Consider the following 17500-nt stretch of genomic DNA (forward strand, 5'->3'; position numbering starts at 1 on the left):
ATAAAGAATAAAAATATATTTGTACAGAGTTGCATCTCTATTTATGTGCAGTTTATTTCATTAATTGCAGCAGAAGAGATAGGGGAGAGCAGTTAGCAGATAGCTAAAGATTAGCAGTAGAGAGATCCCCAACGGACGCATGGATTGATTCAGATTGTGTATTAAGATTTCCTATTTGCATTCCAGATTTTCCATATAGACGTGGACTTTTTTCCATAACATAGGACATTTTTTCCATATAATATTTCTATTATATTTATTTATTTATGTGCCTAAAAAATATTTGTAATTCAATCTACTTGTTTGATTTTAAGATTTAGCCTTAACATAATCCTTTCCAAGTCTTTTCCCTGCGGATGTTCACATTGTTGTAGTTCACCCAAAACTGGTGAGGACAGTAAAATCTGTCCAAAAGTACAATAGGTCAGAAAAAAAAGATTAAAGACTCTTGACATCTTTGTGAACTATTGTCTGTAATGAATTTCAGAACTTTGATCTTTAAAAGTGGTTTTGGATGAGCCAGGAAAGCAGGCCAAAAGGGATTGGGTAAAGTAAGGGAGCATGAGAGGGCTAGCATCTTATCGCTAATGCTAACATGCAGTAATTCCCTGCATCTGGTTGGCTTGTTCACTGACCTACAATGATGACAGGATGAATGATGTGTCCCTGTTTTTTAACACTTTTTTATTGAAACCTCCATTGTAAGGCTGTATAACCATGTTATAAACATGTTATGGCCAATCCCATATTCTGTCTATATTTATCATAACAGTCTAAGTCTAGTGATATGAAGATGTCATTGTTAACTGAATCTGAATTTATCATGACATCTCACTCATCTCATTCCACTTTCAAAAGCTACAGCAGGCTATATTACATGCAACTAAGCTTAAAGCAAGGGACATTTCTGTGCCTGAAGGCATCAGAATGTGTTTGAAGCCAGTATAATATATATTATATCTATATCTATATCTATATCTATGAATCATAGATAACCTGTCAATGCCTGAATTCCGGCAAAGTGCCTGAGAACTTTAACTCTTGTAAAGTCACAAGCCACATCAGGTTCTATTGCATGCTACTAAGCTTTATCATCAAAGCTGTCATAAGAATAAACTGATAATCATATATATATATATATATATATATATATATATATATATATATATATATATATATATATATATATATATATATATATATGTTGCAGCATCCCTGTGATGATGACTAGCTTACTGACAGGACATGACATTTGCCATGACAAGTCTCATGGTTACATTAACCTGACGATGGAGGGCTCAAGTGAAGTGTTACCTTTACAGTCATGACAATATTTGCTTGGAAACTTTGGACTTTGAACCATACGAGAAACAGTGGCCATTGAAGACCCCCAGCCTAAATTCCTCTAGCCTGGGATGCTTCAGTGACAATCTGAACCTCTCCCCCACCCTCCCTCCCCCTCTGAATAAGCGTTACAGCAGAACGAAGAATGGTCACACAGTCAAACACATACACACACACACACACACACACACAAATTCCTACAGACAACCGAGCCTGTGTCACCCAAAACTCAAACTCCGCTCTTCCACAGCACAGCTGCAGCAAATGTTCTCCTGATTCCAAACGCTCCGTTGAACTTGAAACGGAGCAAAGATAACTAACAATGGCTTTAATGAGGGGAAAAAAAAAAACATAAACAAAAGTCCAGAACAACAAATGACAGCATCAGCATTCATCTCCTCCTTTGGCAGTATCATCCACTCAAAAGCACTGAGACACACACAAAGAGACGTGTGTGTGGCGCAAAGCAGCAGTGAGTTCAATGGCGTGTAATGAAGGGAAGAGAGAGGAGGCAGATGGCTGACTCACTTGTTTAGAGTGGATCACATACAGTATCTTTATGCAAAGGCACGCTGACAGCGGCATTGTTATAGACCCTTTCAAGACAGTTCCATTATCAGCATCATAGTTGGCCCCACAAGGCTTCCGTTTTAATAGAACGTTCAAGCATTGTTTTTGTTTTTATTGTTGAAAGGGTCTATAATGCTATTACAGATGGTGAATGTATGTATGCCAGCCTGGGACCCAGGTTAGGTCTTATGCAGTTCGTTTTTTAATTCATGTTGTATGGGCAGACAATATGCTCAAAATGTAATCTGTACTGTAAGTGTAGCCCAGAAAGGGAGGAAGAAAAAGATTATACGTGTGTGTGTGTGTGTGTGTGTGTGTGTGTGTGTGTGTGTGCATATGAGTAGCACACTTCAGAGCATGCAGCATGCACATCCCTGTATCTGTGTGTGTATCCAAGTGTGTGTATGTTTGTGTACAGTACAGTATGTGCTCAATTCACTCACAGCACACAGCATGCACCCCTGTCCCATGTGTGTGTGTGTGTGTGTGTGTGTGTGTTTGTGTGTGTGTGTGTGTGTGTGTGTGTGTGTATTTCTCACCGCATTCATGTCAATGCTGTTGGTAACGGACCTAACATGTGTGTATTACATTGTTAACTGTATTCATGTTAGTGCTCTTGGTGTAGAACCAAGTGCATTGGAAGTACTCCTCCAGTCTCTGAATTTGTGTGTGTGTGTGTGTGTGTGTGTGTTGCATGCACATGTGTGTGAGTGTGTGTGAGTGTGTGTGTGAGTGTGTGTGTTTCTCACCGCATTCATGTCAATGCCGTTGGTAAAGGACCAGGCGTGCTGGAAGTAGTCCTCCAGCCTCTGAATCTTTCCGTGTGTGTGTGTGTGTGTGTTGCGTGCACATATGTGTGAGGTGAGTGTGTGTGAGTGTGTGTGTGTGTGTGTGTGTGTGTGTGTGTGTGTGTGTGTGTGTGTGTGTTGCGTGCACATATGTTTGTGTGTGTGTGTGTGTGTGTGTGAGTTTGTGTGTTACGTGCACATATGTGTGTATGTGTGTGTGTGTGTGTGAGTGAGTGTGTGTGTTTCTCACCGCATTCATGTCAATGCCGTTGGTAAAGGACCAGGCATGCTGGAAGTACTCCTCCAGTCTCTGAATCTTTCCGTGTGTGTGTGTGTGTGTGTGTGTGTGTGTGTGTGTGTGTGTGTGTGTGTGTTTCTCACCGCATTCATGTCAATGCCGTTGGTATAGGACCAGGCGTGCTGGAAGTACTCCTCCAGCCTCTGCCGCAGCGGGTTGGGGATCTGGTGGAACCGGATGAACTCCCGGACCCTCAGCATCTGGGTGTGGTAACGTGCCGTGCCGGAGTAGAGCCGCTGGATGATCGCCGACACGTTCCCAAAGATGCTGGCGTACATCAGAGCTGTGAGGCACAAACACAGTGGGCCAAACATGACCGGTGAATTTGTTTGTCATGAATAACAGAATATGAAACATGAACCAGCAGAAAAGTTACAGCTAAATGAAGTTTGTTCCGAAAGTACAATCTCTCTTGCTTTAGAAGAAAGGGACTCTGACGCATTCTTCAATATCGTGGGTTTACATCAAAGACGTCCACTCAAAGCAGAATGGAAAAAATGGCAGAAATTTAATTTGTCATCCAAATCACGAGTGACAGCTGAGTTCTAAAAGCTCTCTGGGGAACCTGAGGATTGTCTGGAGAGACAATACAGATGCAGAAATGAGACTCTCCCTAATGACATCATCTCAAATGCATCTTAAGCAGGTTACCATGGCGATTGTTGCATCTCCTGGAGTACGACACAAAACAAATGGCTGTTCCAAAGTAGTAAGAAACATATTGGTGTTTACTTGAAGTAGTGAGGCTCAGTGCATCCGCTGTCTCCCTGAGAAGCAATGACTGACAGTCATGATGGATACAGCTTTCTAGCCATCCAATCATATCCATTTATCCTCATCAGTGGAGCACCAGACAGCCAATGAAGTAAGTGCTTGGTGCCATGGTGCTCTGCACATCATTAGCCTTTTGCAGGACTCACTCAATGATTAGTCTCTCGGAGAGCAACTGCTACCCACTTTTGATGGATGTGTTTATGTGTGTTTATGTGTGTTTATAACTAATAAATCAGTTACTTCTCTCGCTGTGTGTGTGTGTGTGTGTGTGTGTGTGTGTGTGTATGTGTGTGTGTCTGTGTGTGTGTGTGCATGTGTGTGTGTGTGTGTGTGTGTGTGTGTGTGTGTGTGTGTGTTTAACTCACATAACTCCAATAATGGGTATGCATGTGTGTACACCAAGACTGTATTTGAATTTTCCCTCTGAGTCCATATCCTCTGTTTACCGATGCATGTATGCAGTGATATAGGCCTCCCATAGGTAGCACGTAAAACAAACAAACAAACAAACAAGAAAGCTATTCATCTTATTCACTGGTAGCATAGCTAACTTGGGCTTGTTCATGATGAATATGGGTGGTCTCGAGTGTCAGACTGTGGAAGTGATGCTGGCTTTGTTATCAATGACCTTCTGTTCTAACGCAGGTCAAGTCATTTTGACAGATGAGTCTGAAAATAATGAAGGAAATTGCTCTGCTCCTCAGGAAATTTGATTGCAAAATCCCTGACAGGATATGACATACTAATACAAAACTTATTAAAGTAAAAATGAATATGCTAACTACATACTGATTTATGTTAATGATAGTTAGGTGATGAATCACCTGAACACACAGAACATGAATTAGGATTATAAAAATGCAGATCACTATCTTCCTCTACAATATGGCCAGAATCAATTGTAGAGTTCTAGTTTTGATGTGTTAGATCAGATGCCTAAGAATGTACTAAATTCATCTGGAGGAGCTTGGCAGAGTAAGGTTCAGAGCCTTCAGGGTCTTCTGCAGTTTCGGATGAGTGATTTGTTTTGAAAACTAGCTGTCAAAGAGTTGCTGTCAAAACTAAGTCCAGTTCAAAACTCAGTCAATGAGAAAGACAGTACTGATGGCTTTCTATTTCAAAAGTTAATGAGATATTTTATTTATCTCTCTCCGTCTGACGGAGGAACTTAACTTGAACCCTGTCCTTTAATAGTGTCATAACCTTGTCATAGACACAGCATGGCAGATTCCATATCCTCTCGTTAGCCATCATGACAGACATTGTCCAATCACATGAGTTTATCTGACATGTGACCATTATCAAACGGCCCAATCACATTAGAAAGTCACCTCAGTTGACCATTATCTGTAACTGCCATGACAGCTCTTAGAATGCTGGATGCCATCGTAGTCTATGTTGCATGCTTAGAAGCTGTTATATCATGCAATATTTTGAAAGATGTTTTAATATGTCTCCTTGAGAGGGTTATGTCACACTGTTATTTCACTGCCTTGTTATCCCACTTATCACATGTCTCATGTTAGAGAGTTCAAATGAAATACTGCTACATACTATTGTGTTTGTGCTTTTGTGTGGGAGCGTGTACATACAGTATGTGTGTGTGTGTGTGTGTGTGTGTGTGTATGCGTATGTGTGTGCATGTGCGTGTGTGTGCACATATCTGTGTGTGTGTGTGTGTGTGTGAGTGTGCACATATGTGAGTGTGTGTGTGTGTGTGCGTGAGTGTGCACATATAATGTATGTGTGTGAGTGTGTGTGTATGTGTGTGTACAGTATGTGTATGCGTGTGTGTGTGCGCTTGTGCGTGTGTGAACCGACTCACAGCCGATGAGCATGACGCAGATGGAGAAGATCTTCTCGGAGTTGGTGTTGGGCGAGACGTTGCCGAAGCCCACGCTGGTCAGGCTGCTGAAGGTGAAGTAGAGTGCCGTCACGTACTTGTCCTTGACGGAGGGGCCCGAGCCCATGATGGAGCTGTTGTAGGGCTTGCCCAGCTGGTCTCCAAGCGCGTGCAGCCAGCCGATGGAGCCGCCGCGCTCCACGCTGCCGATGGCGTACCAGATGCACGCCAGCCAGTGGGCGATGAGCGCGAACGTGCACATGAGCAGGAAGAGCACGGCCGCGCCGTACTCCGAGTAGCGGTCAAGCTTACGGGCCACGCGCACCAATCGCAGCAGACGGGCCGTCTTCAGCAGGCCAATCAGAGTGGTCGTCTGGGGAGAGAGGTGAGGAAGGGGAGGGGTTAAGGATGGTCTGTGAAGCTTTGATATTGTGCGATTGTCAATGAGCTTTTTTTCACGCAAAATGTGTAATTGATTATACTTCAGATTGTCTATATTACTCTGTTACATCTAGATCTGTGCTGTTTTATGAAAAAGAAAGTGAACTCAATCTATTTCAGGGGGCAACAAATAAGACTGTCAAGTCTGACAAAATTAGAGCAATGTGTTTTCAGCCCTTTGAAGTGTGAGTGTGTTTGCCTGTGTCTGGGCCATCCAGTCCTGTGTGTGTGTGTGTGTGAGAGAGAAGGAGAGAGAGTGTGTCTGTGTGTGTATAGTGTGTGTGTATGTGTTTGAATATGTGTGTGTGTGTGTGTGTGTGTGTGTGTGTGTGTGTGTGTGTGTGTGTGTGTGTGTGTGTGTGTGTGTGTGTGTGTGTGTGTGTGTGTGTGTGTGTGTGTGTGTGCGGGTCGGTGGTTGATATACTGTAGGCTGTAAACTGTTTGTCCATTGCTTTCAGGGCTGTCAGATTAATGCGCTCATTCCCAGCAATTACACTTGTCTTAGGATGGCCCCGATCCCCGGCCCCCGCCACAAAACAAATAAATAAGGAGACGATTAGACCACTGGCTCAGAGCCTCGGCCCGCTGTACAGCCACCCGCTAGATGAATAAGGAGAGTCTGCTAAACACACACACACACACACACACACACACACACACACACACACTGTGAAGGCGCTTCACAGGGTCGTCAGGGCAGCAGAGAAGACCATAGGCTGCCCCCTCCCCACGCTGGAAGAGATCTACACCTCCAGATGCCGCAACAAGGCAACGGACATTTCAAAGGACCCTTCACACCCAGGTCATTGTCACTTTCAGCTCTTGCCATCAGGCAGGAGATACAGGACAATGAAAACCAGGACAAACCGTTTAAAAAATCGTTTCTATCCGAAGGCAATCATGGCCCTTAAAGCGTACTACATACTCGCCGCACACGACCGGTAGCCCGGCAATGTGATGTCAAAATTGCGTCATTTCCTCTGTCACACGAGAAATTTCAGACTCGCGCAGGCAGGTCGTGCACAGGAGATTTTTTTTCAAATTAAGCCACAAGCAGGATGAGCTTGAAGCCAAGATCAGGGAGCATGTGTGCCTCTATACAGACATTAACCACATTCAGGCATTTCATATAGCCTAGCCCACATCTTAAATAAACATGTTTGAATAGTCAGTTTGAGAAGAGAGGGAAATTAACCTGGCTAGGTTACCAGCAAGAGTTTTTGAGTGATTTTTAAAAAGTTTGCTGGATAAGTTAATGAAGCTACCAGAGAGAGGGAATTAAGATGAAACACCTAGGACCCAGGGACATGCCAATAATCCAGCAAAAGGTAAAAGGTGTCAGCTAGCTAAAATTTCCCTCGGGATGAATAAAGTATCTATCTATCTATCTAGCTGCACACACCTTGGAAACTACAGTAGATAGATGGTAATGATGGTATCATCACAGAGTGAAGCTAGTGTCGCGACCACCACGCGCAAGTATAAATGGTTACGGCGCTCCCGTGACGTCACATTGTCGCGCTACCGGTCGGGAGTGGCGAGTGTGTACTGTAGGACGCTGAACTCTTCAAATTTGAAATAGTCTATTCTTGGCCCCTAACCCACTGTGCAAATTATATTGTGGAGTAATGTTTTTTTACCAGTGGAATCTGTACAGAACCATTCCTGTTCATAACCAGTGCAATATATGTTTACATTCTTTTTATATTTTTATATATGTGCATTTTTTAAACTATTTATTGTTCTTATGCATACCTCATGAGTTGACAGCACTTTCAATCTCGTTGTACCTTTGCAAAAAGTGTCAATGACAATAAAGACTATCTATCTATCTACACACTCACCACACACACATTCACATTCATACACACACACAAACACACACACACACACACACACACACACACACACACACACACACACACACACACACACACACACACTCACCACACACACACTCATACACACACACAAACACACACACCCACACACACACACACACACACACACACTCGCCACACCCTGAAGCTTTCTCCTGTCAGATACACATGCACAGTTGATGTGAAAGAACGTGTTACTGTTGTTTATGAAAGCCTGCTATGTGTACTGGTAGCACAATGTCTTCATACTGTCAAGATTGCATGTACTGATGTCAATATTGCATCTACTTTCATAGGTTTTCATCTGAGTGCCTAAGATGGTGTTTAAGAGCAGAAACAAGGGAAAACACGTCAACATCTAACATTGGTGCTCTTAACAGGACAAATTTCCCCTCTGAAACGTGTCTATGAACATGATGTTTTGTCAGAGGTTCTCAGAGATGAGGCCTATACGTGCTAGGAAACATTTGAGTAAGAAGAAAAGCTTAATGTGCTCTGTCTTTTCTTCCACGATTCCTTACCTCCTCTCCATTGCGGTAGATGAGCAGGTCAAAGGGGATGGCTGCCACCATGTCGATGAGGAACCAGCCCTTGAAGTAGTGCACGGCGATCTTGATAGGGTGGCTGACCACCTCGTCGTTGGCGTTGACGTAGGTGGTGCGGAAGTTGATGAGGATGTCGATGATGAACATGATGTCCACTATGAGGTCGACGACGTTGAGGGGGCTGCACGAGTAGCCGCACGACTGGATCTTCTGCTCCTCTTGGTCGTTGAGGAGGAAGGCGGCCGAGTAGGGCGTGACAATGGCCGTGTAGATGACGAGCAGCAGGATCAGCCAATCCCAGACGGCCTTGAAGGGGCTGTAGTGGAGCACCGTCCAGCTGTGGATGCGGGGGGCCTGGAGCTTGTACTCCGGGAGCACGTCGGCGCCTAGCGACAGCACCTGAAGAGCCGAGAGAAGAGAGGAAAGAAAGAAAAACAAAGTCCAATAAGCTTTAATTTTTTATTTTAAAAAAATCCATTGTGGGTTACCAGTGGACTTATTAGTAATGTTTTAACTTCATCCTTCTGAGTGATTGATCCTTCTGAGTGATTTCATTATTACATTGTTATTATCTGTTATTTTGCAGACAAACTTACCCAGAGTGAACTCACTGAAGGGACAGTCCCCTTCAAGCAACTCAGGGCTAAGTGTCCTGCTTGAGGGGGCACAGTGGTGGCAGCCCCTGGGACTTCACTCACAACCAAAGATTCTAAAGCGGAGCATAGCGCTCTAGAATCTTTGCTCACAACCCTCTAGGATCGCAATAGCTCAGATTTCAAACCACTAGATCACCACTATACCACTATTTCAATATCACTAATCCCACAAGTCAGTCACAAGTCTAGAGAAAAGGTGTTATTAGCTATGAAACACCTTAATGTGTATGACGAGGTGTGGAGAATATCTTTGAGGTTTTCTGTCACATTGAGAATGCTTCTATCGCTAGGTTAACACAAGCCTTGTGTGTCTGTCTGAGGAAGAGACGAGTGATGACTCCCGATGGACACAACACATGCTTTTAAGAGAATTACCGTTCTCTGCCTTATTAATGAAAAACAGGACTGTGGATTATTAAAGGAGAAATAGGTGGATCTGATTCTGTAGCTTGATTGTTGATTCCTAGAACCAAGTTTAAGCCAAATCCGATGAGAAACCGGTTGTGATCAGACGGTTTGACTGATTGTTTCGACAGAGCCTTTATCTGCACCCACTGCCCTCCTCAACTAATCCTTTGGGAACAGAATGTATTTCATCTCCTGCAAAGACCGCATTCAGCAGCCTGAAAAAGACCGCATTCAGCAGCCTGAAAAAGACCGCATTCAGCAGCCTGCTCAGACCAAACCAATACCTGCACTTAATGGACTGCTATGGATCAACTATTAGTCACTAGTTCACAAATATTTGATGGTTTTTGGGAGTTTCTCATGCAATAAACTGCAAACTATATTACTGACATATCACTGAATGCAAATATATCAAAATCTTTATGCTTGTTTATCCACAATACACACACATTGATACATACACACACAGATTCATACATGCCCATATATACATTGACACATAGTTCTACAGAATCACTAAGCTGATCACTTGTGTGTCCATGGTATGGTACACATTGTGGTTTGTGCGTTAAGTTAGACATTGCTCCACATATTAGCATTCTGGCTGGTAGAGCCTCACAGAAGCACAGACATGTTGTTTACATCATTGTAGGACAGGCCTGGAGAGCAGGGAGTCGTATAGGAGTCATGCAGGAGTCATAGAGGAGTCATGTTTGTTCTCTCAGGGCTGGTGTTCCATACAGTGCATGCAACGACTGGAGTCATGTTTGCACTCTTACCCCCGGGCTTCAGCGGGTCTGCCACTGAAGTGCTCTGCTTGTAGAGCGGAGCGTAAAAATAGTTTTAGAAGACTGGTCTAATTTTTTTTTTATGTACACGCCACTATCACGCCTGGTGTAGCCAGTTCCATTGACTATAGTGGTAGCTAATCGTTGTAGCAGACGCTACGCTAACGGAACGCCTGGTGTAGTCTCATTGTTAGTCTTAGTCTAATCGTTGTAGCAGATGCTACACTAACGGAACGCCTGGTGTAGCCTCCCTGTTAGTCTTAGTCTAATCGTTGTAGCAGACGCTACGCTAACGGAACGCCTGGTGTAGCCTCCCTGTTAGTCTTAGGCTCTGCTCTCTACACAGACAATGACAAGAATCATGTTTGTGCTGGCAGGGCCAGTAATCTACACAGGCAATGGCAGGAGTCATGTTTACGCTCTTAGTCTTATAGGTCCAGTGCTCCGTACAGGCAACAGATTGACTGAGGACCACTGACCATCTGTGTTTTATGCAAGCACACACATACACACACACACACACACACACACACACACACACACACACACACACACACACACACACAAGCAAACAAACACACAGATGCATGCCCATTATTGGAGCTATGAAACGACACACACACAGGCACACACACAGGCAAGTGTGTGCGCTCTCTCTCTCACTCTCTCACACACACACACACACACACAGAGGATTTTAAAAGCCCTTATCTACAAAAGCCCTTATCTAATTTATGTTGACTTACACAAAAAAGTCCCATCAGCAAATAAATGTTGTTTTGTTTCCTTGCGTAATGAGGACATGGAAACAAACATCATCAGAATGCACAATTCAAACTTTCCGCTACATTAATTCAATTAATTAATGCAAAATTAACAAATTAGAGGAACTATTTCGAAAAAAATAAATCACGCTCTCACAAACAAAACAAAGGAAGTTCATTGTAAACAAATGCTTGCCAACAGCAAGAACCGAGAGAAAGCCAGGAGATATTTAGCAAAAAGGGATTTTTTTTACACCTAATCTCCATTTACTGCTAAGATATTCATGGTTTCCGATATACAAGCCTTTGGCACTATCCCTGTCTCTGAACACTCAGCAACTTCATCTTTAAGAGTGTCCAAACCTTCTCCGCTACAACTAGCTTTGAGAGCCTATACTTAGTTCCAAAGCTGGTGAGATGCCAGCTCAGGCAGGCTTGCTTTGTGTGGCTCAGTGCTCTCAGTGACACAAACACACATGCACACACACACACACATACACACACACACACGCATGCACATGCGCACACACACACACACACACACACACACACACACACACACACACAAGCAGGGTTTACGTGGCTCTGTGCTGGAGCAAGCCTGAGGCCCAGATATGAATGAGCCGTCCAGAGGAGTTAGGAGCTGCAACCCATCAGCGTCAGATCCCCCCCGAGGCTCCGTTAGAGACAATTAAAAACACATCAATTAGCACAAAATGCTTCTGCAGACGCCGTAGGCGGGGTGGGGGTGGGCATGGGGGGGCACGGCCCCCAACCTCAGGCCCCGTGGGCATCTGTGCCACGCTGCCAACTGCACGTCCAATGGGTACAGCTGTGGCACAACAGCCAGCTGCCCTCCGAATCACTGTGGGCCCTGGTGCTCTAACCCAGGTGTGTCAGCACACACACACACACACACACACACACACACACACACAAACATACACACATATGCAGATCTAGATTCACAAACACATACACACACACACACACACACACACACACGCATATGCTGATATAGATTCACAAACACAAACACAAACACAAACACAAACACACACACACACACATACACATTCACACACACACACACACACACACACACACACACACACACACACACACACACACACACACACACCACACACACACAGATCTAGATTCACAAACACACACATACAGTTCACACATACACACAGGTCCGGATAGATAAGCATGGATCATCAAACTCTGATTGCTTCCTGGTTCCTTGGCTGCATAGCTGGGTTGGCTGCTGTGTCCCTCCCTCTGCTCCGTAGTGGTGGCTTGCAAGGGCAAACTGCTCACTGGCTGTGAGGTCAACAAACACCTTGCAGCACTAACATTTGCATTCTATCACTAAGCATTAGCGTATATGTGTGTGTATCAGGGTCTATGCTTGTGTGTGTGTGTGTGTGTGTGTGTGTGTGTGTGTGTGTGTGCATTAGTGGGTATTTTGGTCAACAGCAAAATAGGTGAATGACCTCTTACGTAAACAGTATGTTGGATAACCTATTAAAAATACAACCAGAGATGTACCATCTTCTGTCACCTTAATAACATACATTCAGAAATACTAATAGAATTCAACCAAACCTATTTGACTTTATTATAGTTGTACATTTCAGAGAGGGATAAATCCCGTCTGTGTATCTGCACCTGTGCCACCTCAGCCAGGAGGGGTGAGTGCCGATACTCGGTGACAGTGATAGCCCCAGCCCTGCTGTGGGAAACGAGGCTATTCTTTCTGCTCTCCTGCGTCGGGGCAGGTGAGTCTGCCGTACCTGTGATAAACTTCTCCCCCGGGGGCCGACAGGTGCTCAGCTCCGAGCACCACCTGCTGCCCCTGCTGTTATTGCCCTGCCTGAACACCACACCACAGGTATATCTGCACTTGTGGGGCGCAGAGGCGAACAGGTGAGCCAAAAGAATGCTGTTGCACTGAAGAGACAGGTGAGTCAACAGACCACAGTTGCCATGCCGACACATGTGTGAATGAGATAGCATTTCATTTGGAGACAGATGAGCGCACAGGAAGCTGTGAGTGCACAGGGTGGACATTTTTACTCTCCATGGACAGGTACGAGAATAGACTGCTGCTCTAGACGCAGCTGAGTGAACGGACGTTTGTGATGCTACAGAGGCTTTGAGAGCAACAAAAGCCGTGCAGCGAAGCGGCGGTCATATAGGTTTAGTCAGAATTTTTTTTTTTCTTTTTTTTTTTTCGCATGTCCAAATTTCCGTCAAGGATTCCCGGGACACTGAAAGACCGGGGTACACGAAACTTGGTGGGCATGTAACCCCATATGGATAGCATGGAACCATCGTTTTTCGTTTTGATCTGTAGCCCCCCCTGCTGGACTGGACCCCCGAAAGGAGGGTAGGACAGACACAGTTTTCTGTGAATATCTCGAGAACCGTAGGGTTTAGGAGGTCCATTTTTTTTTGTATGTTGATCTCAAGGGGCCATGTCAACCCATTCCATAACCACTCATTTCATGTATAGCGCCACCTAGTTAAACACAAAAAAGTAAAAATGAGGTGTTGTAATCGCAGGTATCTGTGACCTAACATAGTCAAAACTGCACAAAATTGGAAGTGTAGGATCATTATGACACCCTCTGAATGCACACCAAGTTTCGTGGAATTCCGTTCATGGGGGGCCACACAATAAATTAATTTATGTTACTATACACCAACTGGCCTGTAGGTGGCCGGAGACAGTTTTCTGTGAATATCTTGAGAACCGTAGGGCCTAGGATGACCAATTTTTTCTGTATGTTTGCCTCCAGGGGTCATGTTAACCCATTCTATGTGCACACATGTGCATAAACAGATACACACGTACACACATACATTCACAGTAATCATACGTATGACACACTGTGACAGTAGACATATGTACGCAAGCATGCACATGCACAAACACACATACGCAGACAAACACACAAGCACGCACGCACACGCACACACACACACACACACATAAACATACACACACATGCACACAATTCAAGAATTTCTGAAAATTAATTTCAGAATTTTTTTTTCAAGAATTATGAACAGGCAAGATGGGGGTGGGGTTGTATAAAATTAATTTTACATGTGAAAGCTAAGAACTAATCATGTTTTGGTACTTGTTGTCTAGCAGATACCAGTGAGAATTGAGTGTGGATAGTGCAATTTAGTGAGACAGTTAGAATCATATAGGCCTTTCAGCGTGATTTATTTTTGTGGAAAAAATGTGCTGGACTGGGCGGCGGTCATATTTTGTACCGCTCTGCGGTACATCTAGTTTTTATATAACCAAGCACTTGTGACAATAATCATTGTCAGATCAGTAATTACAATGCTTCAGACTCTTTTTGAGCAACATAAATAAGATAAATAAGATACTCAGGAATGCAGGCGTGCAAATTCAGGAAAACACAAGGACTTACTTAGTCACCCATGCCCACCAACACACACACACACACACACACACACACACACACACACACACACACACACAAATCAGCAGGGTCAAGATTGGTGAAGAGGAGCAAGCCCAGGAGGGGGGGGGGCAGAGAGGCCCTGGGACCAGAGTAGCTCCAGCATTGAGATGTGTATGGAGGGCAAGGGGGAAGATAGGCTGCAGTAAACATACAACAACAACAACAACAACAACAACAACAACAACACACTGCATTTATAGATTTATAGCGCTTTCACAGTACCCAAAAGTGCTTCACAGTGAAGGGGGAACCTCACTAACCACCCCCAGACTTTAAAAACGTGCCACATCCACGGACTCTAAACACCTCATGGACAAACTAACAAACTACAGTATGGCACTTCACACTCCAACCCTGAGCAGGGTCGGATGGGAGACAGTTAAAAGTGAAAGCAGGGACGGAGACATATCCCGGTCGTCTTTGAACTCCCTATTTTGCCAGACACCATGGGAGGGTGTGACATTTAAGCCTAACTTTCTCAACATGTCAATAAATCTATACCGGTGTCATTTCATGTGGGGACAGAAATCACCACCTTTTGTGGCATTCAACGTCACCACCAGTCAGTGGAGAAGGTGCTTATTATATCTGTGAGGAGAAGACAAAAGGGCACCGGCTCTGTGGAGTATCTGCAGAGCTGCCTGGCACGCACAACTGAGGCCACTGCATATGTGAGTCACCAAATAAGTGTATCGAATCTCCAAGATATTATGACTAGGGTCTCAGGATTGATGCCAAAATACAGCACATATTTTGTCATAGGACATGCTGTGCTCTGGGATGTTAAGCTAGAGAGGTCATTAACCAAACTTTCTCACTTGTATTTCGCCCATGTTCTGTCCTGGAGAGACCTTGTCCTCACGTATCGCATCAATGGCCTCCACATCAAAGCAAAAGCACTGACTGTCTGATCACACAGACGACAGAGCACATCAGCCGAGGTTGTTGCACTAAATGGCCAAGATTAAAGTCAGTGTTCCACACAGCCTGCCCAATTTGGCCTCCCTAAAAGCCGGAACTTTTTGCACCCAATACAGCATGATGACAGAGGCAAATGAGAGGCCTTGAAAGCATAGTCAAATCAGACAGGATGTCTCTCCTTCTCTCTCTCTGTCGGTCTATCTCTCTCTCTCTTTTTATCTCTTTCCCTCTCTCTTTCTTGTTTTTTTCTCCCCTCTCTTTTTCTCTCTCTGTCTCGATCCCTCTCTCTCTGTCTGGTCGTGTATATTGACCTTGTGTGGACCTGTCATTCAACACGTAGCCTGGATGGTAACTATACCACACCATCTCTTTCATCTCTGGCTACGTAACAAGCCCCTCAACACGTAGCCTGGATGGTAACTATACCACACCATCTCTTTCATCTCTGGCTACGTAACAAGCCCCTCAACACGTAGCCTGGATGGTAACTATACCACACCATCTCTTTCATCTCTGGCTACGAAACAAGCCCCTTTCCCCCATCTGTGTTCAGATACACAGACAAGCTTGTTTGGGTGGGGGTAGATTTGGGGTAGAATGTGTTTGGGTGGGGGTAGATTTGGGGTAGAATGTGTTTGGGTGGGGGGTAGATTTGGGGTAGAACGTGTTTGGGTGGGGGTAGATTTGGGGTGGGGGTAGATTTGGGGTAGAATGTGTTTGTGTGTGTGTCTGTGCGTGCGTTTGTGTGTGTGGGTGTTGTGGTGATGAAGAAGACTCACAACCCCACTACACACACACACACACACACACACACACACACACACACACACACACCACCACCACCACCACCACCACCACTACCCCCCACAGCACCTCTAGTGAGTCTGCCCTCACGGGAGTGTGATGGGGTTATTTTTAGACCAGAGTGAGAGCACAAATGGCTTTGCAAAATACCCACAAGACGACACAGAACACAAAACACACACACACACACACACACACACAAAGATAGACATGTCAAAAGATATCACCAGCAAACAGTAAACATGGAGTGTTAGTCCATTGATACTAGAGTATACAATGATACTAGAGTATATGTTTTTGTGTATCAAAGTTCAAATGTTCGCTTCTGCAGTTTCAATACCTCACTAAGAGCAGAGCATTTCTAAATGACAAAATCAATGGCAGTAAAATAAAAAAGATATAGGATTGTCTCAGGAGCCTTAGGACATTTCCCGTGAATGCAATCTCTAAATACTGGCCTGATTATTCAATGTTATTTTTATCTTTTCATATTATGGTAAACTGAATGATTGAGAATGTGCCTTAATGTTGGTAGTTTCCAAATGTAATTCTGCTATTGATTCTTTTTAACATGGAGGTTATAACACAACCCACCTACGCTCAGTCTCATTTTCAAATGGATTCATCAAAAGGGCTAGACAAGGGCAAGAAGCAGGTCAGGCTAATTTGTATGGATCATAGATGAGATTTGGCTCGGGGTAAGACATTCCCTTTTGTCTTCCCAGACTTAGAGTAACCTTCAATATCCTGCAGTCATTTGAAGTAAAACACACAAGTTCCTCTTTAATCTGGAGGCTGTCAGATATGAGAGCTGAGGGGTGACTGGCGCGGAGCGCTCCGGCAAACTCTGCCGTTGAGCGTCTACTGGCAGGACCGCCCGCCGGGGACCGATGGGAAGTGTGGACTCCATTCACTGGCCACTCAGGCCTTCCGACGGCTCCGGCGGGCACAGAGCTTCGAGGTAACCGAGCTGGGGAAGAGACGAGCAAATCGACACTCACCCTCCCGACTGTTAGCTCGCTTAGTCATCGCTGTCAATGTTCGGTGGCACAGCGAGGCCAACACTCATTAAACCAACCAGCGGTCTTACTGTCAAAGGGGCTGTGGCTCACTGAAATATTTAGCACAGCGCTGACACCCCTACCCCCTCCCACCCCGCCACGA

The 17500-nt window shown here is 44.6% G+C and overlaps 1 protein-coding gene across 2 annotated transcripts in view; it reads right to left on the reverse strand.

Moving 5' to 3' along the window:
* The window catches only part of kcnh2b (potassium voltage-gated channel, subfamily H (eag-related), member 2b), a 227948-nt gene that overhangs the window by 6772 nt on the left and 203676 nt on the right, over positions 1–17500 (reverse strand). For both annotated transcript variants that reach the window (XM_042068492.1, XM_042068493.1), the window contains 3 exons: positions 8460–8882; positions 5600–5990; positions 3084–3283 (listed from right to left, as the gene is read on the reverse strand). In XM_042068492.1, the coding sequence (XP_041924426.1) occupies positions 3084–3283; positions 5600–5990; positions 8460–8882 (1014 nt within the window). The remainder of the gene's footprint in view (positions 1–3083; positions 3284–5599; positions 5991–8459; positions 8883–17500) is intronic.

Source organism: Alosa sapidissima, chromosome 17, assembly GCF_018492685.1.
Source record: "Alosa sapidissima isolate fAloSap1 chromosome 17, fAloSap1.pri, whole genome shotgun sequence".
In the NCBI taxonomy this organism is placed as follows: domain Eukaryota; kingdom Metazoa; phylum Chordata; class Actinopteri; order Clupeiformes; family Clupeidae; genus Alosa; species Alosa sapidissima.